Source organism: Artemia franciscana, chromosome 7 (assembly GCF_032884065.1).
Source record: "Artemia franciscana chromosome 7, ASM3288406v1, whole genome shotgun sequence".
In the NCBI taxonomy this organism is placed as follows: domain Eukaryota; kingdom Metazoa; phylum Arthropoda; class Branchiopoda; order Anostraca; family Artemiidae; genus Artemia; species Artemia franciscana.
In genome coordinates this window covers 54,612,361-54,638,929 of record NC_088869.1, presented here as the reverse complement: position 1 = coordinate 54,638,929, position 26,569 = coordinate 54,612,361, and the positions used below count along the sequence as shown (strand labels likewise).

Genomic DNA, 26,569 nt, shown 5'->3' with positions numbered 1-26,569 from the left:
TTTTGATCGAATTGATGCCAGAATCAGTTTTATCACAAACGTTTTACCAGTACCTCCTGGCGCATCACAAAAAAAATTTCTCCAACGTTGTTATCGACACAATGCATTATCGTATCATAAATGTCTTTTTGTTCCGACGTTAACTTGGAAATGTTATTTTGTACGTACGACAATAGATCACTCGTACTGTAACTTTGTTCACGATCCAATTCTACACATATCGAAACAGCAGCGGTACGATTAGGTGAAGGCATTCCCAAATCCTGAAGAGGTTTGTTTGCCATACATACGCACAAATCTTCTATAATAACTAAAGTGTAGTTATAAATTTCTTATGTAATGTCAAAAGTCATATCTGACGTCTCTAACCGTTTTCGATGGAGTATATCTTCGGACATTTTCGATTTATATTTTCCCCATAACTCTGTAGGAGCTGAAGGAGAGCAAGTTGTTAGAATGATTCCATACAATGCACGAATTTGATTTGGAGTTGACGCTTCGCACGCGTCATTGATGCAGTTATCCCAGTGTTGGTCATTCTCCAATAAATTCAGAGCTTGGCATGCACTACGGTAAGTGTCATGTATAGTACCGTTTACAGTTCTCAAATACTCAAAGGACGTCGGACCGAGTACATTCACCAAAAGCAGGCGTAGAAAGAAGCATTCATGTTGATTGGGGTGAACGGTGTAGAGTTTTCCTATCGTGGTATCTTTGAAGATGATAGGTTGGCCGTCGACTGACTTACCCTGTTTTCGACGTTCAAATACTTTATTTTTAGTATTCCACGTGTAACACGAAGGTACTTCAGTATACAGTAGTTTTTTTGCAGAAGAATCATTTTTGCATAGCGAAAAGAAAGCAGTTAACTTTGTATCTTGTGGATTCAGGGCTCTTTGTTGCACGTTGGATTCCGAAAAATAAACACGTTGACCATTCTGTAAATGTACCGCTAAGTGAACAACAGCTGGACTACGTTCATGTATCGGAAATGAAAGAATTCGCCAAACAGCTTCATTACTGCTTATGTATCTTCCTGCCTGATATTGTACGATTTCATCGAAATCTTTGATTTCGAACTGCAAGCCAGAAACTGCCATGTCACTGCCTTTGTTGACGTATTTACATATGTATTTGATTGCCTTTACAGAGTTAAAGTATTCAACGTTTATGTGTGCATTAAATGTTTTTGATAATAATGGGGAATATGGAACAACCCACTGGTTATCTACTTCGATGGTGGTACCGTTACGCTTCTTTATTATTGTTGTTTTACCGCCATCTTCAGTAGATCTTCTTCTATATTGTGGGTAACCATCATTGCCAGTAATTGTGTTGGGTAATAAAAGTCGAGGATATTGCTTTGTGCACCTTCCTTTGGCCATGCATGGTGAATTTTCGTTCAGTGCACCGCAAGGTCCATGTATCATATTTTTTACAACAATATCATATAGCACCTTATCGACATTTTCATCAGGTATTTCAGCGGAAATCACATCATCAATTTCGTTATAAGTAATTTTATAATGTAGCCAGATTAGTATATGTGCGTGTGGTAATCCTCGTTTTTACCATTCCACTGAGTACATCCAGCATCGCACTGACCCAAACACTTCAAGTTTTACTATGTAGTTTATCAGTGATTTCAACTTTTGCCGGAAGACACGGGTCGTAATGTCAAGTCTATGAACCGCCGATTGTCCTTGAAGTAAAAGCTGCTGTATCTGGTCCCTAGATTGATTACACGTAAATGTAATAAATAAATCTGGACGACCATAGAGACGAACATACGTAATAGCATCTTGAGCATATTCATGCATATGACGGGGACTGCCAGCATATGACGAAGGTAAAATCGTTAATCTTCCAACGTTTGTAATATTACCGTCATTTACAACTGCATCTCGCAAATGAATGTATTGTTCAAAGCGGAGCTTGGTCTGATTCAGACGGATATTATCTCGAGGTAAAAACTGATCACCGACCATAACGATTGCCACTTCGTCGATAGTTGGAGCATTGTATCTACGCATATGTTGGCCAGGAGGCGTTTTGTCAGCGGAAATAACAATTTTTTGCGAATCAGTAGGCATAAAATCGATGGCTGTTTTGAACAGACGCACTAAATTATTATTTTCGTGGAAAAGATGTTGCAATTGGGAAACGATGGTCCTTTCAACGTCGGGAGAAATTTCGCAACGTGCATTCAATTCAGAATTTCTATCACTGATGAAGTACAATTGTAAAAATCTATGATTCTCGCCTGAGAATGGTGGTAGGGACCCTGCTCTATGATAAATTTGCCCTTTTACTTTGAAAGTAGGCATAAATTGATCTGGATTTTCGATTTGGGCACCAAATGACGTCATTTGGAAACATGAGTTATATTTTCTGATCTGTGATAAAGAAAACGCTTAGATTCTGACGTAGTTCCAGTAAGCAAAGTCTTCAATGGCTCTGGTGGTGCAGCCAGTAGAGGAAGTTTAACTTTTCCTGAGGCGCAACACATTCCCATTGTTTCACCATTAAATTTCAAAGCCTTGCAATAGGGACAAATTTTAGACATAGTCCCTATTTGAACACATCTACTCAAGCTATAATCATCGACTGGGCTGTACCTGAATGCTAGGCGAAAATTTTCAGGTTGCTCTTGTGATTCCTCGGCACGCTTTCTTTTGGTGATTTCTCTTTGAGACGCAAGCCTAATTTCACGCTGCTGTTGTGATTCCTCGTCACACTTTCTTTTCTTACTTTCTCTATCAGCAGCAAGTCCGTTTACTTGCTGTTCTTGTGGTTCCTCGGCACGCTTTCTTTTCTTGCTTTCTCTATCAGTAGCAAGTTTTTTGGCATAGACTCTTTGAGCAGCTTCCTCGGCTGTTGACATTGTAGGTTCTTCAGTCATTTTACAATTAAACATTTTTCCGTGAACGAATATCTTAAATACCTTTAATGACGTCATCGTCATAACAAACATGATATGTTGACAGCGAAGAATGTTGTATGTTCGCACGTTTTACGTAGTTAAAAACACACACACACACATATATATATATATATATATATATATATATATATATATATATATATATATATATATATATATACTAGCTGTTGGGGTGGCGCTTCGCGCCACCCCTACACCTAGTTGGTGGGGCGCTTCGCGCTTCCCCAAGCCCCCCCGCGCGCGTAAGTCGTTACGCGCCATATTAGTTACGCGCCATTGTAGTTGTGTCCCTGTGTCCCACCTGTGAATAGAGATAGATATAAATAAATGTTTTTAACTACGTAAAACATGCGAATATACAACATTCTTCGCTGTCCCATTGTCTGTGCATATAAATAGATTGTCAGGTTTACTGACTCTTGAACATGCAACATATAATTGTCCATGGGAAAAACAATCCGTATTCAGATCTATACCTCATTATTCTAATGATGTGTCCCTGTGTCCCGGTCGTCATTTATATTCCCTGTGTCCCGGTCGTCATTTGTGTCCCGGTGTCCCAGTTTGTAATTTACGTGCCATATTAGTTACGCGCTCTAATGATTGCCCTTGAGCTCGAACATTCCCTGTGTCCCCGTCGTCATTTATATATCCCCCTGTGCCCCCCGGCGTCCCCGTTGTAGTTGTGTCCCTGTGTCCCGGTCGTCATTTATATTCTTTTTAGTTTTTACTTTTTTTTTTAGTTTTTGTTCTTTTTTCTTCCCTGTGTCCCGGTCGTCATTTGTGTCCCAGTGTCCCAGTCTGTAATCCCTCTTTGAGTGTCCCGGTCGTCATTTATATTCCCTGTGTCCCGGTGTCCCGGTCTGTATGTACATTCGTTTTTGAATTCGTCTTTTTTTTTAGTTTTATGTTTTTTACCTTTTTTTTAGTTTTTTTTTAGTTATACCTCATGATTCTAATGATTGCCCTTGAACTTTGATGGTGAGTTGATGGTGATTGCGAGAGGATCTGAGAGGTTAAACCTCTCAGATCTACAACCTGAAACATAACGCTCTACCAATATTAGTTACGCGCCATTGTAGTTGTGTCCCTGTGTCTTTTAGTTTTATTATTGGTTTTTACCTTTTTTTTAGCTTTTTTAGCTTTTTCTTTTTTCTTTTTAGTTTTTTTTTCTTTTTCAGTTTTTAGTTTTTTTAGTTTTTTTTATTAGTTTTTAGTTTTTCTTTCGTTTTAGTTTTTTTCGTTTTTACCTTTTTTTTAGTTTTTTTTTAGGTTTTAGTTTTGTAGTTTTTACGTTTTTTAAGTTTTTTTTTTCTTTTTTATTTTTTTAACTTTTATTAGTTTTTTTTAGTATTCTAGCTTTTTTAGTTTTTTTTTAGTTTATTGTTTAGTTTTTTTTGTAGTTTTTACATTTTTTAGTTTTTTTCTTCTTTTGTATTCAAGGTTCGAACCTGGAATCTCTCGAACCTAGAACCTGGAACATACCGCGTTACCAACTCAGCTACATCAGCTTGTATACTTTCGTTTTTGAATTGGTATATGATGAAATAATTCAGACGTCATATGCGGACAGACAGACAGACAGACAGACAGACAGACATAACCCACAAACAACTTATTTTTATATATAGATATATATATATATCTATCTCTATTCACAGGTGGGACACAAGGACACAACTACAATGGCGCGTAACTAATATGGCGCGTAACGACTTACGCGCGCGGGGGGGCTTGGGGGGCGCGAAGCGCCCCACCAACTAGGTGTTGGGGCGGCGCGAACCACAACCCCAACAGCTAGTTTTTATATATATAGATAGATAGAAAGATACGTCAGTTGACAAACATGACGTCAGTCGACACACAAACATGACGTCAGTAGACAGACACACAACTTATTTTTGTATATATAGACTTCGTCATTTATATTGTCGTCATTTATATACCCTCCTGTGCCCCCCGGCGTCCCCGTTGTAGTTGTCCCTGTGTCCCGGTCGTCATTTATATTCCCTGTGTCCCGGTCGTCATTTGTATCCCGGTTTCCCGGTCTGTATATACATTCGTTTTTGAAATGGTATATGATGAAATAAATTTTTGTATTTTTCCCCTTTTTTTCTTTTAAGTTTTTTTTGGTTTTACTTTTTTTATTTTTTTTATTTTTTCTTTTTAGTTTTTTTTTATTTTAATTTTATTTAGTTTTGTTTTAATCCTTTATTTTTCATTTTTTACTTTTTTTTCTTTTTTTTCTTTTTTAGTTTTTTAGTTTTTTAGCTATTTTAGTTTTTTTTATTAGTTTGTAGTGTTTTTTTCTTTTTAGTTTTTTTTGTAGTTTTTACCTTTTTTAGTTTTTTTTACTTATGTCCTGGTCGTCATTTATACTCCCTGTGTCCCGGTCGTCATTTGTGTCCCGGTGCTTTGTTGATGGTGATTGCTAATCGAACATTCCTTGTGTCCCGGTCGCTTTCTCTTTGAGTGTCCCGGTCGCCATTTATATTCCCTATGTGCCAGTGTCCCGGTCGTCATTTGTGTCCCGATGTCCCGGTCTGTAATTTCGTCAGTCGAAAATATGACGTCAGTCGACACGCAAACATAACGTCACTCGGCAGACACACACACACACACAGACAACTTATTTTTATACAGATAAATAGATAGATAGATAAATATATATAAATAAGTTGTCTGTGTGTCTGTCGAGTGACGTCATGTTTCTGTCGACTGACGTCATGTTTGTCGACTGACGAAATTGCAGACCGGGACATCGGGACACAAATGACGACCGGGAAACCGTGACATAGGAAATATAAATGACGACCGGGATATTCAAAGATAAAGTGACCGGGACACAAGGAATGTTCGATTAGCAATCACCATCAACAAAGCACCGGGACACAAATGACGACCGGGACACAGGGAATATAAATGACGACCAGGACACTCAAAGAGAAATTACAGACTGGGACACCGGAACACAAATGACGACCGGGACACCGGGACACAGGGAATATAAATGACGACCGCGACACTCAAAGAGAAATTACAGACTGGGACACAAATGACGACCTGGACACAGGGAAACAACAACAACGGGGACGTCGGGGGCAAAGGGGGATATATAAATGACGACGGGGACACAGGGAATGTTCGATTAGCAATCACCATCAACAAAACTCAAGGGCGATCATCAGAATAATGAGGTATAGATCTGAATACAGATTGTTTTTCCCATGGACAATTATATGTTGCATGTTCAAGAGTCGGTAAACCTGACAATCTATTTATATGCACAGACAATGGGACAGCCAAGAATGTTGTATATTCACAAGGTTTACGTAGTTAAAAGTATATAATATATATATATATATATATATATATATATATATATATATATATATATATATATATATATATATATATACTAGCTGTTGGGGTGGCGCTTCGCGCCACCCCAACACCTAGTTGGTGGGGGTGCTTCGCGCCCCCCCCCAAGCCCCCCCGCGCGCGTAAGTCGTTACGCGCCATAATAGTTACGCGCCATTGTAGTTGTGTCCCTATGTCCCACCTGTGAATATAGATAGATATATATATATGGTTTTAACTACGTAAAACTTGCGAATATACAACATTCTTTGCTGTCCCATTGTCTTTGCATATAAATAGATTGTCAGGTTTACCGACTCTTGAACATGCAACATATAATGGTCCATGGGAAAACAATCTGTATTCAGATCTATACCTCATGATTCTAATGATTGCCCTTGAGCTTTGTTGATGGTGATTGCTAATCGACCATTCCCTGTCCCGGTGTCCCGGTCGTCAATTACATCCCCCTGTTTCCCCCGGTGTCCCCGTTGTAGTTGTGTCCCTGTGTCCCGGTCGTCATTTATATTCCCTGTGTCCCGGGTCCCGGTCGTCATTTGTATCCCGGTGTCCCGGTCTGTATATACATTCGTTTTTTAGTTTTGTTTTTCTCCTTTATTTTTTTCCTTTTTTTTTTCTTTTTTAGCTTATTTAGATTTTTAGATTTTTTAGTTTTTTTATTAGTTTTTAGTTTTTTTTTCTTTTTAGTTTTTTTGTCCCGGTCGTCATTTATATCCCCCTGTTTCCCCCGGTGTCCCCGTTGTAGTTGTGTCCCTGTGTCCCGGTCGTCATTTATATTCCCTGTGTCCCGGTCGTCATTTGTATCCCGGTGTACCGGTCTGTATATACATTCGTTTTTTAGTTTTGTTTTTCTCCTTTATTTTTTTCCTTTTTTTTTTCTTTTTTAGTTTATTTAGATTTTTAGATTTTTTAGTTTTTTTATTAGTTTTTAGTTTTTTTTTCTTTTTAGTTTTTTTGTAGTTTTTACCTTCTTTTTAGTTTTGTTAATTTTTTTTTTTACTTGTGTCCTGGTCGTCATTTATACTCCCTGTGTCCCGGTGCTTTGTTGATTGCTAATCGAACATTCCTTTTGTCCTGGTCGCTTTCTCTTTGAGTGTCGTCATTTATTTTTTTCTTTTTTAGTTCTTTTAGTTTTTACCTTTTTTAGTTTTTTTTAGTTTTTAGTTTTTTTAGTTTTTTACCTTTTTTTAGTTTTTTTAGTTTTTTTAGTTTTTTAGCTTTTTTATTTTTTTTATTAGTTTTTAGTTTTTTTGTAGTTTTTGCCTTTTTTTTAGTTTTTTTAGTTTTTTATAGTTTTTTTTTTGTAGTTTTTGCCTTTTTTTAGTTTTTTCAGTTTTGACGTCACCTGATCCAGTTTTTTCAGGTGACGTCACCTGATCCACGATCCACAGATCCACAGACAACTTATTTTTATATATATAGATAGTTTTTTTTTTTTTACTTATGTCCTGGTCGTCATTTATACTCCCTGTGTCCCGGTGCTTTGTTGATTGCTAATCGAACATTCCTTTTGTCCTGGTCGCTTTCTCTTTGAGTGTCGTCATTTATTAGTTTTTTCCTTTTTTAGTTTTTTTAGTTTTTTTAGTTTTTTAGCTTTTTTACTTTTTTTATTAGTTTTTAGTTTTTTTGTAGTTTTTGCCTTTTTTTAGTTTTTTCAGTTTTTTTTTTAGTTTTTTATTGGTTTTTACCTTTATAGTTTTTTTAGTTTTTTAGCTTTTTTATTTTTTTTATTAGTTTTTAGTTTTTTTTGTAGTTTTTGCCTTTTTTTAGTTTTTTCAGTTTTGACGTCACCTGATCCAGTTTTTTCAGGTGACGTCACCTGATCCATCCATCCATCCACAGACAGACAACTTATTTTTATATATATATATATATATATATATATATATATATATATATATATATATATATATATATATATATACTAGCTGTTGGGGTTGCGCTTCGCGCCACCCCAACACCAAGTTGGTGGGGGCGCTTCGCGCCCCCCCCCAAGCCCCCCCGCGCGCGTAAGTCGTTACGCGCCATAATCGTTACGCGCCATTGTAGTTGTGTCCCTTTGTCCCACCTGTGAATATAGATAGATATATATATATGGTTTTAACTACGTAAAACTTGCGAATATACAACATTCTTTGCTGTCCCATTGTCTTTGCATATAAATAGATTGTCAGGTTTACCGACTCTTGAACATGCAACATATAATGGTCCATGGGAAAACAATCTGTATTCAGATCTATACCTCATGATTCTAATGATTGCCCTTGAGCTTTGTTGATGGTGATTGCTAATCGACCATTCCCTGTCCCGGTGTCCCGGTCGTCATTTACATCCCCCTGTTTCCCCCGGTGTCCCCGTTGTAGTTGTGTCCCTGTGTCCCGGTCGTCATTTATATTCCCTGTGTCCCGGGTCCCGGTCGTCATTTGTATCCCGGTGTCCCGGTCTGTATATACATTCGTTTTTTAGTTTTGTTTTTCTGGTCGTCATTTATACTCCCTGTGTCCCGGTGCTTTGTTGATTGCTAATCGAACATTCCTTTTGTCCTGGTCGCTTTCTCTTTGAGTGTCGTCATTTATTTTTTTCTTTTTTAGTTCTTTTAGTTTTTACCTTTTTTAGTTTTTTTTAGTTTTTAGTTTTTTTAGTTTTTTACCTTTTTTTAGTTTTTTTAGTTTTTTTAGTTTTTTAGCTTTTTTATTTTTTTTATTAGTTTTTAGTTTTTTTGTAGTTTTTGCCTTTTTTTTAGTTTTTTTAGTTTTTTAGCTTTTTTATTAGTTTTTAGTTTTTTTTGTAGTTTTTGCCTTTTTTTAGTTTTTTTAGTTTTTTAGCTTTTTTATTTTTTTTATTAGTTTTTAGTTTTTTTTGTAGTTTTTGCCTTTTTTTAGTTTTTTCAGTTTTGACGTCACCTGATCCAGTTTTTTCAGGTGACGTCACCTGATCCACGATCCACGATCCACAGATCCACAGACAACTTATTTTTATATATATAGATAGTTTTTTTTTTTTACTTATGTCCTGGTCGTCATTTATACTCCCTGTGTCCCGGTGCTTTGTTGATTGCTAATCGAACATTCCTTTTGTCCTGGTCGCTTTCTCTTTGAGTGTCGTCATTTATTAGTTTTTTCCTTTTTTTTTTTTAGTTTTTTATTGGTTTTTACCTTTATTTTAGCTTATTTTTCAGTTTTTTCCTTTTTTTTAGTTTTTTTTTATTTTTTATTTTTTTTAGTTTTTTACCTTTTTTTAGTTTTTTTAGTTTTTTAGCTTTTTTACTTTTTTTTATTAGTTTTTAGTTTTTTTTTGTAGTTTTTGCCTTTTTTTAGTTTTTTCAGTTTTTTTTTTTAGTTTTTTATTGGTTTTTACCTTTATAGTTTTTTAGTTTTTTAGCTTTTTTATTTTTTTTATTAGTTTTTAGTTTTTTTTGTAATTTTTGCCTTTTTTTAGTTTTTTCAGTTTTGACGTCACCTGATCCAGTTTTTTCAGGTGACGTCACCTGATCCATCCATCCATCCACAGACAGACAACTTATTTTTATATATATAGATGTATGTATATATATATATATATATATATATATATATATATATAATATATATATATATATCTATATATATAAAAATAAGTTGTCTGTCTGTGTGTCTGTCTGTGGATCAGGTGACGTCATGTTTCTGTGTTGACTGACGTCATGAAATTAGTTGTCGTCATTTTTGCTTTGACGGTGACGTCATTCAAGATATTTAAGACATATGTTCACGTAGAAATCTATTAATGTTTAAGTTTACAATGACTGATGAACTTACCATGGCAAAAGCCGATGAAGATGCTCAAAGAGTCTATGCCAAAAAACTTGCTGCTGATAGAGAAAGTCAGAAAAGAAAGCGTGCCGAGGAATCAAAAGAACAGCAAGGAAACAGGCTTGAGGCTGATAGAGAAAGAAAGAACAGAAAGCGTGCCGAGGAATCAAAAGAACAGCAAGGAAACAGGCTCGAGGCTGATAGAGAAAGAAAGAACAGAAAGCGTGCCGAGGAATCAAAAGAACAGCAAGGAAACAGGCTTGAGGCTGATAGAGAAAAAAAGAACAGAAAGCGTGCCGAGGAACTACCAGAGCAACGCGGAAGCAGACTTGCTGCTAAAAGAGAAAGTGAAAAAAGAAGGCGTGCCGAGGAATTACAAGAACAGCAAGAAATCAGGCTTGCTGCAGATAGAGAAAGTAAGAAAAGAAAGCGTGCCGAGGAATCACAAGAACAGCAAGAAATCAGGCTTGCTGCTGATAGAGAAAGTAAGAAAAGAAAGCGTGCCGAGGAATCAGAGCAACCTGAAAGTTATCCCCTGGCATTCAGGTACAACCCAGTCGATGATTATAGCTTGAGTAGATGTGTTCAAATCGGGACAATGTCTAAAATTTGTCCCTATTGCAAGGCCTTGAAATTCAATGGTGAAACAATGGGAATGTGTTGCGCCTCAGGAAAAGTTAAACTTCCTCTATTGGCTGCACCACCAGAGCCATTGAAGACGAATGAATGCTTGCCTGAAAAATTCTAATTTATGGGCACACGTAAAAATATTAAAATTAACTACAAATATGCGTGTCCGATTGCAAAACGATGACTCTGGTCAAACATTTTCAGATCAATTGCTGACAATTGGAAACGGAAAGCTCCCAGTAGACTCAATTTCAGGACGTATACAACTACCTGCTGATTTCTGTAATTTAGTGACGTCCAAAAATGAATTGATTGAAAAAGTATTTCCGAATATTCTAAAAAATTATAAAAATAATAAATGGCTAAGTGAAAGAGCGATTCTCGCACCCAAAAATATAGACGTCCACGAAATCAACAATATTGTTTTGACCAAGATTCGAGACCAGGCAGTCCTTTACAAGTCAGTCGACACAGTTTTGGAACCAAATGAAGCGGTTAATTATCCATCTGAATTTTTAAATTCCATAGATCTTTCAGGGTTTCCACCACACGTGCTACAACTAAAAATAGAAGTACCAATAATACTTTTAAGAAATATAAACCCACCAAAGCTTTGCAATGGCACTCGACTTGCCGTAAAAAAAACAATGGAAAACCTAATAGAGACCACAATCTTGACAGGGCCTTTTGAGGGTGAGGCTGTTCTTATTCCTCGCATTCCCATGATTCCAACGGATCTGCCTTTTCAATTTAAAAGATTGCAATTCCCAAATTCGATTAGCATTTGCAATCACCATTAACAAAGCTCAAGGTCAATCATTAGAAAAATGTGGTATAGATCTTAATACTGATTGTTTTTCCCATGGACAATTGTACGTTGCATGTTCGAGGGTCGGTAAACCTGACAATCTATTTATATGCAGCGACAATTGGACAGCGAAGAATGTTGTATATTCGCAAGTTTTACGCAGTTAATTTGTATTGTATCTATCTATCTATCTATCTATATAAAAACGAGTTGTGTGTATGCATGTTTGTAAAAAGAGCGTTTGCATATGACGTCATTATTAGTACATACGGCTTTTTATATGCACAGACAATGGGAAAGCCAAGAATGTTGTATATTCGCAATTTTTACATAGTTTGAAACACATATATAAATCTATCTATATTCACAGGTGGGACACAGGGACACAACTACAATGGCACTTAACTAATATTGCGCGTAACGACTTACGCGCGCGGGGGGGCTTGGGGGGGCGCGAAGCGCCCCACCAACTAGGTGTAGGGGTGGCGCGAAGCGCCACCCCAACAGCTAGTATATATATAATATACATATATATATACATATATATATATATATATATATATATATATATGTATATATATATATATATATATATATATATATATATATATATGTATATATATATATATATATATATATATATATATATATATATATATATATATATATATATATATATATGTATATATATATATATATGTATATATATGTATACTCGCGTCATGTTTGTCGACTGACGAAATTACAGACCGGGACACCGGGACAGAAATGACGCTTGGGACATCGGGACACAGGGAATATAAATGACGATCGGGACACTCAAAGAGAAATTACAGACTGGGACACCGGGACACAAATAACGACCGGGACACAGGGAATATAAATGACGACCGGGACACAGGGACACAACTACAACGGGGACGCAGGGGGGCACAGGGGGGATATATAGATGACGACCGGGACACAAGGAATGTTCGATTAGCAATCACCATCAACAAAGCTCAAGGGCAGTCATTAGAATAATGAGGTATAAATATGAATACGGATTGCTTTTCCCATGGACAACCGGGACACAAATGACGACCGGGACACACTGACCTCAATCACAACAGGGAAGGGAACTTCAGGGGGAACGAAGTATCTCTTTAGCGGATTCTGTCTAATTATTTTGATTTAACAGAGTTAATAGTCATTTTCGTATCAGAGCACTGTGAACTTAGTAGATCAAAAGTGATTTTGGGGAATGATATGGTGGGGACATTGCCATGAAGAAGATAGGGGAGTAAGAGTGACAAATCATCGACAAATTTGTACCACCAGTAAGTGGTCGATGATGGCAAGAAACGTTATCCCTGCCAGTTTTGTCCCTTGCGGGGCACCACAGGTTATTTTACTCCACTCTGAACCACAGTCCTCTTCGTGTACAACAAATACTTATTTCTGTCTTTCAGACAACAAATCGAGCACAATGGCTAGCGTTTGGCGTTTAGCACCGTTTTGTTTTAGGTTTTGACAGGCCACTAGGTGTGATAGCAGATCCGAAACTTTGCGAAAGTCGATAGCTGCTAGGTCGACAAAACAGTCTTGCTTTTCAAGCCATTTCAGGATCTAATCGTATATTCTGACTAGGTATACAGATGTCCCACATTTTGGGAGTCCACCATATTGGTATTTGTTAATAGTCTGTCTTATTTGCTCTAGTAGCCACCGCAACATGAACGATTCTGTCACTTTTGTAAGGCATGGCGTTAGGAAGTTTGGTCTTAAATCATCACACGACTTAGGTGGGTTCACTTTGGGGATTGCACGGATGTGGGCCTTTTCGCACAATCTAGGGGAGGTCCCAGATGCAAGGCACTGGCTTATAAGAACCAAGAGTGGTAGGGCTAGGAACAAAGCAAATTCTCGTATAATCTTTGCAGAGATTTCACCTGGGAAAGGAGAGACGTTTGTCTTTACTTTCCTAATTTCACTATACATCTCAAACTCACTGAGCAATATTCTGCCTTCGTCAGGGCAATCATCAAAAAGTGAGACTTTCTCCTGGGGGGTAACGGCTGAAAAAGTGGTACAAATGGAGGTGAGAAATGCATTAACATCACTAGACCCCAGTATTCGGCCATTATCGTCAGATATTTTGACACTGGTTTTCGAAACATTTCTACTCATCGCTTTGAATACTTTGCAGGTTCAATGTTGAGCAGGGGTCAACTTTTTCACGACCATACTTGCGTTTTGCATTCCTGATAATGTTAACTATTAGGTTTCTTTTGATAGCTCCTTGATTTCCTTTGTCACTCGAGTAAAGGCGGCTGCGTTCACGAATCAGGGTCTTAATAGTGGGCGTAATCCATGGCTCGTCGTATTCACTTTTAACCATGGTCTTTGTTGGAAATATCCTGAGGTACTTAGAGTACAACTTTCCACTGAAAGCACACACCCTTTGCTTAAGAGAAATGACCTTTGAAACCTCTAGGGAAGTCATATTCGGCAATCTAGCGGCAATATTCACGGATTGCGTAGTCAGTTATTCGTTTAGTAGTGATCCGTGAGAGCTTGGGTTTTCTCACAGAACTTTTGGCTTTGAGAAATAGGACGTAGTGATCAGACATGCCGAATGGTCAAAGCGATGTCGGGGGTGGTATAGGTCCTCTGTGTTTGTAAGAATCAGATCGAGGGTACTGCCTCGATCAGGTTGAGGGTGCTTACGACGAGTAACTGGGAATGTTCACAATCTGATTAAGAGAAACACTGGAGGCTAACGAAGCTTTCTTTGTCTGGTTAAAATCACCGACAATTATAAAGCAGGACATCGGCTTCTAAGTGTATCAATCGTTGCTTGGAGGTAGAAAAACTAGGTTACGCCTGCTTTGTGCGCTTTTCGGGTAATATATAGATGCCGTTATCACGCATGAAAATCGACGAAACAAGCCCGCGATTCTGCAAAAAACCCGTATAACACTAAAAATGAAACAATCACTCCAAGGACAGCGGGATTACATAGTCTATGCTCTTGAAATGTGTATAAATGTGACGTCACTCACATGAAGATTTTTCTAAAATTTAGGTCCCAATATTTTTTGAAAATTTGTGCGCTGTAATTTCTGGCTTGATCAAAGTATCTAGATAGGCCACGAGTTTTAAAAGATTCGTTCAAAGCCTTAATTTTTATTTTTTTTAACTACATAATTCAGCTATATACACATGTGCTATATACACATGTGTGCTATATACATAGCACAGGAAGCCTAATTTTCGTATTATTCCCTACTTTAAGTCATGTGGTGGCAATTCGATTCCTCCCTACGATATGTACTTAACAGAAATAAAACTTTTAAAGAATTTGTATTCATCTGGGAGGTTACAGACAAGATTCATATTAATTCTACTTACTTCTTACTTGAGGGGTGTAAAATGAGGCGTTTCTTCATTCCATTGTAGGAGTGGGAGAGTATGAAGACGTCATAAAGCAGGTTTTAAAGAAATTAGAAGTACGTACTTCTTGGGAGTGGGGGAGTAGGAAGACGTCATAAAGAAGGTTTTAAAAGAAATTAGAAGTTTATACTTCGTGGGAGTGGGAAGTGGGGGAGTAAGACAAGGTCATCAAGAAGGTTCAAAAAAAGAAGAAATTCATACTTCGTGAGTGAGGAGCGGGAAGAGGTCATAAAGGATTGAAAAGAAATTAGAAGTACATACTTTGTGGGAGTTGGAAGTAGGGGAGTAGGACGACGTCATTAAGAAGGTTCCAAAAGAAAATAAAAGTTCATACTTCGTGAGTGAGGAGCGGGAAGATGTCATAAAGAAGGATTTAAAATAAATTAGAAGTACACACTTTGAGGGAGTGGGAAGTAAGGGAGAAGGACGACGGCGTAAAGAAGGTTCCAAAAGAAAATAGAAGTTCATACTTCGTGAATGAGGAGTGGGAAAAGGCCATAAAGAAGAATTTAAAAGAAATTAGAAGTACATAGTTCGTGGGAGTGGAAAGTGGGGGGATTAAGAAGACGTCATAAAGAAGGATTTAAAAGGAAATAGAAGTTCATACTTCGAGAGTGAGGAGTTGGAAGAGGTCATAAAGAAGGATTTAAAAGAAATTAGAAGTTCCTACCTCATGAGTGTGGGGAGTGGGAAGGGTCATAAAGAAGAATTTAAAAGAAATTAAAAGTTCATACCCCATGAGAGTGGGTAAAAAATGAAGTTTTGAATAGATTGGGGTGGAAAAGTGTGGCCCCAGATGTTTTGGTGCTGCAGTGAATTATAATGCTAGCAGTAGATATAGCTTAATGGAACCAGGAACTTCTCAATAAAACCATATCTTGATTCCTTAAATAAATAGGTCTTAAATATAATTAACTAACTGGAAAATATCTATCATTTTAATATTGCAGAAAATATTTTTCCGTTAAACGATAATCAACATAAATAATTATAATACAAAAAATTAAAACAAAGGAGGCACTTTCATCCAGTTAAGCCATTCTGCATTCCATACGGCGTCGAGCTGTATCTTCATCTCGATTGTTTTCTTCGCTACCATCAGACTCTTCACCGTTGTCTACAGTCGCACTATCGTTAAACTATAAACACGTAAAAAAAAGTTATTAGTGCATTACTTTGCTATAAACACAAATATCGACATTACATCAGTATCATCTATACAACCAAAAAAAAAAAAAAAAAAAAGGACTTGGGATATAAGATAAAGATATAAAAGGTAAGTAATTCTAATTAGTGTTGTAAAATTACCGTAAAATAACACGTAACTAAGAGCTCATATGGCACTTGTGATGAGGCCAGAAGAGCAAAGAACCAAGAGCTCATATGGTACGAGCTCTAACAAAATTCTAAGAATCAATAGATTGATTTAAAAGGAAAATCAGAGGCTTAATGCCGGTCGGGATTTAAGATAATAGCTCTGAGTCACGATGTCCTTCTAAATATCAAAATTCATTACATCCGATCACCCACTCGTCAGTTATAAATACCTCATTTTTTCTAATATTTCCTCTCCCTTCAGCTCCCCAGATGGTCGAATCAGGAAAAACGACTTTGTCAAGTCAATTGGTGCAGCTCCCTGACACGCCTACCAATTTTCATCGTCCTAGCAGGTCTAGAAGCACCACACTCGCCAAAGCACTGAATCCCACCCTCTAACTCTCCCAAAGAGAGCGAATCCAGTACGATTATGTCAATCACGTATCTACAACATTTGCTTATTCTACACACCAAGCTTCATCCCAATTCCTCCACTCTAAGCGTTTTCCAAGATTTCCGATTTCGCCCTCCGACTCCCCCCAATATCAACAGATCCCGCCAGGATTTGAAATAAGAGCTCTGAGACATGAGTTCCTTCTAAATATCAAATTTCATTAAGATCCGGTCATCCGTTCTTAAGTTAAAAATACCTCAATCTTTCTAATTTTTCCAAATTAACATCCCCCCAGCTCCTCCAAAGAGAACGGATCCGTTCTATTTATGTCAATCACGTATCTAGAACTTGTGCTTTTTCTTCCCATCAAGTTTCATCCCGATCTCTCCACTCTAAGCGTTTCCCAAGATTTCTGTTTCCCCCCTCCAACCCCCTATGTCCCAGGATCCAATTCGAGTCGAAAATGGTGCAAATGAGACATAAGATCTTTCTATATATCTAGTTTCGTTAAGATCCGATCACCTATTCGTAAGATAAAGATACCTCAATTTTCACGTTTTCCAAGAATTCCTGTTTCCCCCTCTAACTCCCCCCAATATCACAGGATCTGATCGTAATTTAAAATAAGAGCTCTAAGGCACCAGATCCTTAAAAATATCAATTTTTATTAAGATCTGATCACCCGTTCGTAAGTTACAAATACCTCATTTTTTCTAATTTGTCCGAATTATCCCCCCCCCCCAAACTCCACCAAAGACAACAGATCCGGTCCGGTTACGTCAGTCACGTATCTTGGACTGGTTTTTATTCTTCCCACCCGGTTTCATCCATATCTCTCCGCTTTAAGTATTTTCCACGATTTCAGGTCCCCCCCCCAACTGCCCCCTCAATGACACTGGATCCGGTTGGGATTTGAAATAAGATATCTGAGTTACGAGGTCCTTCTAAATATGAAGTTTCATGATGATCCGATCACTCCTTCGTAAGTTAAAAATATGTCATTTTTTTCTAATTTTTCAGAATTAACCCTCTCCCCCCAAACTCCCCCAAATAGAGCGGATCCGTTCCGATTATGCCAACACGTATCTAGGACTTCTGCTTATTTTTCTCAACAAGTTTCATCCCGACCCCTCCACTCTAAGCGTTTTCCAAGATTTTAGGTTTCCCCCCAAACTCCCCCCAATGTCACCACCAGATCCGGTCGGGATTTAAAATAAGAGCTTTGAGACACGATATCCATCTAAATATCAATGTCATTGAGATCCGATCATGATTTAAATATCATTGAGATCCGATCACCCGTCCGTAAGTTAAAAATACCTCATTTTTTCTAGTTTTTCAGAATTAACCCACCCCCCCACCCAACTACCCCAAAGAGAGCGGTTTCATTTCGGTTGTGTCAATCACGTATCTAGGACTTGTGCTTATCCCCCCCAAGTTTCATTTCGATCGCTCCACTCTAAGCGTTTTCAAAGATTTTAGGTTCCCCCTCCCTCAATACCATCAGATTCGGTCGGGATGAAAAAAAGAGCTCTGAGACACAATATTCTTCCAAACATCAAATTTCACTAAGATCTGATCATCCGTTTGTAAGTTAAAAATACCTCATTCTTTCTAATTTTTCCGATTTAACCGCCCCCCCCCCCAGATGGTCGAATCGGGGAAACAACAATTACTAATCTAATCTGGTCTGGTTCCTGATATGCCTGCCAAATTTCATCGTCCTAGCTTACCTGGAAGTGCCGAAAGTAGCAAAACCGGGACAGACAGAACGACAGACCGACAGAATTTGCGATCGCTATATGTCACTTGGTATGGTAGATACCAAGTGCCATAAAAATCGATAAGCAAAGTTTGTAAAATAAGATAAAATAAGGTACTCCCTAGTATATATAGGTAAAATTGGTAGTTTAGGATTGCCCTGTAGCTACAAGACCGGTTGAGCATTTCTTTTTAAGCATTAGTTTCAGCTTTAAAATTTTTTTTTTAATGAATCTCATTTTTCCTGGGCTTAGAAAAAGATAAAACTCATTCATCTAGAGTTTCATCAATTTAATTAACATTCTAGTTGACCTCTTTGGTTGAAACACATTCTTGATGCGTTTCCAAAAGTTTTTCGTGCCCCCCTCCCAAACACAAGTCTTGGATACGGCCCTCAAGATTATGTATCAATTCCAGTCTCCACCCTCCCCTTGTCACTCTCTTAGAACTAAATATTTATTTATGTGAAGATACTTTCAAAACAACTGCTGAAACACAAGGATCGGTAGACTAGAATAAGAATTTCTTAAAGATTCAGTAGTCGGTAACAATTTGTTGAAAAGTAGTCTAAATCTTAGAAAAGGGCACTGGATCTTTCGATTTCCAATTAATTGAGCCCCCCCCCCAAATTTATCTGACTACCCCTTACACATGAAGTGCCTCTGAGATAAAATAAATGAAGAAATATTAGCAAATTGAACCCCTTAGGGATCTTTACTATACGTACAATACGATTGCCTCTGGCTTAAAAAGGAGAGTAGCAATTTCGACTTCACTTCTATTGAAGATCCGGAATTATCCAAGGGGAAATAGGGGGGATTCGATCCCTGGCGTGGCTGGTTATTTGGTTTGGGATGAGTGTCAATGATGTGATTCGGTAAGGTCAATCAGAGTCGACCTAGCTCTAAATGGGTACCTGGAGATATCTGGGGAAGGTAAGCAGAAAGGGTGTGCGAAAGCACAGGGTAGCTAGCCCTCAGTCCCCCATTGCACTTCCTGGCTAAAGAGTCCTGAAATGGAGATTAGCACCGCCGGTTTGGACCTTGAGGGCCTAGTGCCGTCATATTTCCTTACTTACAATCGCATTGTGTCACCCGTCACATGTCTTTATGGCTATGAAACCAGTTTTCTTGTATCTTACATTCAGATCAAAAACTTGAGTGCGTCCTGGCACTTTTTTTAACAAGTACAGGGAAATCTTGCCTAATCTTGTTGGTGAATGGTCTTTCATTTCATCTAGTTTGTCTTTTTTTTGGTTTGTTTGATTCAATCTTTCATCTGCTCTGTCAGATCTACTTTAAAAAATTAGTTTTCCTTCTTTTGTTTTTAGCACTGAAGACCGCTTGGCGGAAGTCCCTGACAAAATATCTGCTTCTGTAATTTTCACTTCTTTTCTATCCACTGACATTACCCTCTTTTTCCACGGTTATTTTTTTTTCCTGTTTGTTATATGTTAATCTTGCTTGTAGCTCTTTCTGTCTTTAACAGCACACAGAATTAATATAATTTATTTTAGCTAACATTTCACCATTTCAAAATTCTAATTACCTTTAATATACTTTATTACACTCTAGTAATATACTCTATTGTTTTGATAATAAGAAATTGAGGTCACACAAACTTTTAATACACTTGACGTAATACAGCTATACAAAAAGGAAATCAATAGATCATATCCAAACCTATTTTTGTCTACCGGTTGAATATAGACAAAAGGGAGATTATTTATGCACAGTATATCATGCTTTGAAGTTGTGAAAATTTCAAGGCGTGGTAAAATATGCCAGTAAAATATGTCAGATACCGGTAAAATACGCAAAATACTGGTAAAATACGTAAATTACGCAAAATACTAGTAAAATACGTAAATTACGCAAAATACGTGAATCATATAAATGGGCAAAATACCAATTTTAAGGAGGTCCATAAAATTGCGGTAAGTTACGTAAAATACCCAATTTCACAGTGACCAGTTTGACCAGTTACAACACTAATTCAAAGTATTGCATATGGTATTTTAGCATGGGCAATAGCATAGATTTCAGAATAAATTCCGGAAACCAACAATCATTAGTTATAATTTATTACATTTTTTTTTTTAATTCGTGGGCGCGGATGATCTCGATTCAAGTTTGTAGCTTCAATACCGTCTTTGAATCAAGTCAAGAGTTTCAATTATAAGGCATCGTTCCACGACATTAGAGAATATTACGTGAAATTTATAAAAATGTTACTTGCAGGCGATTATGTATTATTAAGAAAAAAACTAAAATATTACAGCGAAAAAAAAAAACGGATTTTATATTGTGTATGCACCAAGCATAGAAAACATAAACCCATTTATTTTTTCTTCAATTTCTTGCATAAAATAACAATAATAGCAAAAATAGCAAGCTAATGCTTAAAATGTCAATTTATCTTTCTAAAATTTGGATGGCAAGCTAGTTTTAAAATCCTAAACAAAAATGAGAAAGACGAGAGGCTCTTTTCTTTTTTACTCCTCAAATCGTCAGTATATAAGGTTAGTTTAGAAAAGGAGGGTTAAACGGTTAATTCTACTCAACGGCTAAAAGGCTAAACGTGTACGTGAAAAACCAACCTCTTTTATTTTTACCACTTAAAATGTCAATACATTTTGCTGAAGTTTGATGGGAAGAGTGGAATGTGTAATGTTAGTGAAAATGCAATTCTATTTTCGCTTTAAGGTTTTGAAACGACAAAAATTTTATTATACTTGGGAAGGAAAAGTCAAGTCTGTTGATTATCAGTAGCCTAGTGAAGAAAGCCAGAGTATAAAATGATTCCCTTTTCAATTTTACAAAAATACAAATTATTTTCATATAATTTGGAAAAGAGGGAAAAACTTTATTATCTCAACTGGAAACAAATCAGTTTTTCAGTATTTCAATTTTGATTCTGTTTTCAATGGAAAACGAGTCTGCTTTCAATTTGATTCTTAAAGCCTCGTTAGCGTTAAATATAAACATAAAATAGTTCCCTAAATAAAAGCTTGTTTACCTATATGCATTTTCCGGAATGCCAGGTTGTTAGGAGCCTTTCCTGTTAGGGCTAGATGAAATCAGTTGTTTGTTTGTTTTCCTTCTCAAAGACTCCGTTTTCCCTGTTATCAAAATTTTGTATATCTTATGGCAGGAATTAGATAATAAAGAAAATCAAGTAAAGAAGAATAAACTGACCCTCCTCCTTCTTTCAGTTCTATTTAGGTGTCTCCACAACATCCAAAGAAGTTCTCCATCAATTGAATCAGCTGCTCTAGATCCATCGTTTTCTCTCTCGTCAAAATTGCTGCCTATAACTTCTTTAATCAATTGCGTTTTGTCATTTTCCCGTCCAATCGGTGCCCAAAGCTTAATATCATCATCTAACCCACTAGTGGCCAAAATCGGAAATGAAGGATGAGGCTCAAGAACATTGACCTGGAACCCAAATAGTAACCATAGAAACACACACACAAACAAAATAAAATTAGAATATCGATTACCCACTACCAACAATTTAGAAAATATTAAAGAAGTATTACATAAATATCCATTAATTTTAATATGTTAGTCAAATAAATTAAACTAAAGGATTTGTTTTAACCCTGTTTGATCTCGACTGTAAAACTTGGAAAACAAATTAAGCTAAGAATGGATAAGGGTACAGAAAATTCAATCACGATCTTTAAAGTAAATGAAATAAAAAAAAAGTTTTTACTAATAAAAGTAAAGCGACATCACAACTAAAAATGAAGAGAAATTACTCTGTAGATCAGAAGGCCTGCCCCGCCTCAGCCTTTATGATAAAATCTTATAAAGTTTTAAAAATACTTTTTGATTTCAATTTTCACTCTGTTCGTTTATTCATCTTAAAGAATTAGGATAAAAAGTCAAAATTTCCAGCACAAATAGAAAATTAGTAATTTTCATTATTCCGTATGGCAATTTTCCTGAAAAGCTCAAGATAACTATAATTACGTGAAGTGTTATGTGCTCTGAATTACAGAAGGTCAGACTTTTTGGTGGTATGCGGATTGGAAAGGTTTTAGTTTTAAGATTATTTTACTCAAAAAAATAAAAAATACTATGCTTATTTTTTACAATCAAGGTTCAGGGATTAGTAAACAAAAAAGTGTTCTGTGACTCTGTCCATTTTCAGAGCGGTGAGTCAAACTCTTGACTATCATTTTAAAAAGTATTTCGTATTTCCTCTTGGTTAAGAAGAAAAAGGGAAAAAAAGAATTGAATTCGTTACAACTTGATCGTCGAAGTAATACCAAGTTTCATCTTAAATATTAGTCTACTTATCTTCACAAAGATAAGTAGATTAGGTAGATTTTTTCTATTGAATCTTAACCCTTAACTGGTCGGGTGGAGTTAGAAATTACCCCGCGTACTTTTGTTTTTGAAATTTCTCAATAACCCCTGGGGCTACGCCATTGAGGTTCCGTGTAATCATCAAACACCTCACAAAGGATCTTTGGTGAGTCAGTCGACCTACTGCGTCCATCCAGAAAGGAATTTAGGGGGTCTGGGATAGTTTTTTTTACCCCACCCGACCACTTACATCAAAATAAAGTGAAAACTGCCATGGACATATTTTGAATGGCTAACGTTCGACAGGGAGACTATAGCTGCACTACTTCCATTATTTATCCATACTAATACTGAAGGTCTTGCAACCTTTTTAGTAGTAAATTTAGCATTTCTGCAGTGCCACAAGTACTTCTTGCCAACAAGTTGAATATTCTTACCCTCCTTTGCCTTTCCCTTTCATTCCTTACTTTTCTAGGGAGTCAGGATGAGTAGTCACAAGAAACTACCTGAGGAAGAAGTCATTGAGCTTCTCAAAAGAGACGAAGATCTATCAAAAGAAACAGATGAAGATGAAGGTCGCAATAGGGATCCTGATTTTCACCTTGAAGAGGAGGTCGAAGAAGATGTCAAGGAAGGCGAAACTGACTAAGAGGAAGACCTAGAAGACCGTCAAACTAGTTCTCTAGATACACAGGAGCCCTACCCCCCGATTACGTTAGACGAGGATGACGTTCCTCCTGTAAGGCGACGGAAGAAGCCCGTGGATGTGCTTATCGTTAGAAACCGTAGAACGAAATGGTCTAAGCCGCCACCGCCAACTTCACGTACTCGTACATCCAATAGAGTAGCACAACTACCTGGCGTTTTAGGGCTGTCCAGGGTAGGACGGGGGCTGTCCCCGGAAGATATGTGGAACAACCTGTTCACTACGGAAATGGTCGACGAAATTGTAAAGCATAACAACGGAAAGGTTGAGCTCTGTCGAGCCAAGTATAAGCTCAGTCAATCGGAAAACAGTTCATTTACAAAATCTATAGACTACATCAAAATGAGAGCCTTTTTTGGTCTACTATACCTAGCCGGAATATTCAAACCCGGAGGTAAAGATGCTGAAAGTCTCTTTGCAGCTGACGGGACCAGCCGAGATATATTTAGAGCAGCCACGAGTGTCAAAAGGTTTCTGTTCGGCGGGGGTTGCTTGTGCTTTAATGATTTACAGACTAGACAACGTCAAGGTCCTTTAACTCCTATCAGAGATCTGGTTAGTACTTTAATTAAAGAATGCAGCAAGAACTTCACCCCGTCTGAGTATTTGACAATCGACGACATGCTCGTTTTCTTCAGGGATCGATGTGTGTTCAGAATGTACATCCCTTCGAAGCCAGCCAAGTACGGACAGAAAATACAGTGTCCGACTGATGCCCGCACCTACTACTTATACAATACCTTTATTTATAGTGAAAACCACTGAGATGGTAGGCACACAGTCGATGTCTATTCCTACTCGTAGCGCTTTGACTCTGGCTGTGTCGGCCTTGAATACAAACAAAAGCATAACCGAGGACAACTGGTACTCCTCGATTGAGTTGGTTGACAATCTCAACTGACAGAATACTACCTACGTTGGAACTCTCAGAAAGAACAAGTACGAGCTCCCAGCAGCGTTTCTTCCGCACAAGGATCGTGAGTCTGGTTCCTCAATCTTCGACTTTGCTCAGAAGACGACTATTGTATCGTATGTGCCTAAGAAAAGCAAAGCAGTAACTTTGATCTCTTCAATGCAAAACACAAACACGATAGGGGCAAACCCAGGCAAGCTGAAGATAGTCGAGATTTCGCAACGCAAATAAATCTGGCGTTGACAGCTTAGATCAAAAATGTGCAAACTACACTACCAGCCGTCACTCTCAGCGCTGTCCACTTGCAATCTTTTTTGCAATGTCTGATATTGCAGGCGTAAAAACAGGATTGCTTGTCAACACAACAAGAAGTCAAGAAAAGGTGATCCAGCGCCGACAAATCCGGCGCAGAAGCCTCATTTGATGGTTAGAATATCCATCAACTCTCTTCCTCGAGAACTTTGAAAGTTAGTCTCCAATATTGATGGAATAGAGTCCACAGGTAATTCAGACGCTGAACCTTCACATTCTGACACCAAAAATCAACACTGTAGTCTCTGTCCTCGCTCAGCTGACCGGAAGACGACTAAGATCTGCAGCATCTGCAAAGAGGTGCTGCAAGGACCACCCCAACGAAGTTTGCCAAGAATGTATCTAGATGATTCATTTTTATGTTAAATATATTGTATTTGATTGTAGTTGCTTAAAGCTAAATTACAAGTTCCTATCGGGAATAGTTTTTATATAGAAGTGTTTTTAGTTATAGAGTAAATATTTACCCTAGTCAACCAGTTACGTACAAAAAAACAAAACAAAAAAAAACACACACACAACCAGTTAAGAGTTAAATCTTAATCAAAAAAATCTTAGTCTGCTCAAGTGTCTAGGCTGGTTTTGATTTCCAATCCTAATACGTTAAAAAAAAAAAAAAAATAACGATAACACTGAATAAAACTAAGCTCACCACGCCATTGATGTCCCCAGGAAGAATATTTACAATCGCCTCCGTTTCTTTGTCCCAGAAGAAAACATGACCACAATCTGACCCAGAAATAATGTATTCACTGTTCGGCCCAAAAAAATTGACACCTTTAACTGAATTCAAATAAACACATTAATGTAATAAAACTAAATGAAATAATGATTGAATAATATAAATATAATAATTTTTTAATAATATAAGTTACTAAGTAATGTTTGATCATACATGAAAAGCATGATCTACACTCATTGCTTAATTAATTATTATAATAAAATTAAATAATTCATTAATAATATATAATAAATAAATAACAATTATATAACAGCAAATAATAAAAAGTAATAATAAATTACAAATTGCAAATATAAAATTCATGAAATAAAAGTACAATGATAAGAAACTTAGAACGAGAAGAAGTTGACTCCGAAATCATATATTCGCTGTTTGGCCCAAAAAAATTTATACCTTTCACTAAATTAAACAAACATATTATTGAAAATAAATCATGGAATATAATTGAGAACCTGAAATAATAAAAAAATAAACGAAATAACGATGCAATAATGTAAATATAATAATTTAATCAATTAAGCACTACTAAAATTAACACAAATCAAATAAATAATAGTTACTTAACTCGTTACTTAATTAATTATTATAATAAAATTAATTAATTAATTAGCTATGTATACTTATAAATATTATAACAAATAAATAATAATAATTATAGATAATTACAAATATACTATATGACATAATAGTAAAACAATATGAAACTGAGAACAAGAAGAAATTGCAGCCTCGTTGTAGTGAGAGGCCCGAATAGTAAAATACAAAGTGAAAAGAGCTTGTGTGTTAAATTTCTCGGGATAATTTCCGTCAAGATCACAGATTTTTTCTTAAACTGGGCAACTGATCTTGAGCTAAAAACATTTGAAGAAAAATCTAAAATCAAAGAATTTGTATATTGGGAATAAAAATATAAAATCTAACTCTTCTTATGTATACACTGCAGTCAAAGTTCTGTTATATGGTTCCTTCACAGAATTTTAGTGTCTATCGATAAAGCTTGCTTTTAACTCACAGTTAATTACTACGAGCTATTTCATAAGGGCATCTCCTAACGTTAAAAAAGTTGCCACCACTTAACCATTACTATTCAAATATCACTTTTAAAATGATTATCATCCATGT

General features: G+C 36.8%; 1 protein-coding gene across 1 annotated transcript in view; it reads right to left on the bottom strand.

The window, feature by feature from the left end:
* Positions 1-15,906: 15,906 nt before the first annotated feature.
* Positions 15,907-26,569, bottom strand: part of LOC136029468 (DDB1- and CUL4-associated factor 8-like) — a 58,565-nt gene continuing 47,902 nt past the window's right edge. Inside the window, exons 9-11 of the mRNA XM_065707891.1 lie at positions 25,358-25,488; positions 21,656-21,895; positions 15,907-16,125 (exon numbers count right to left, since the gene is read on the bottom strand). Of these exons, the coding sequence (XP_065563963.1) occupies positions 16,018-16,125; positions 21,656-21,895; positions 25,358-25,488 (479 nt within the window). The 3' untranslated portion in view covers positions 15,907-16,017. The remainder of the gene's footprint in view (positions 16,126-21,655; positions 21,896-25,357; positions 25,489-26,569) is intronic.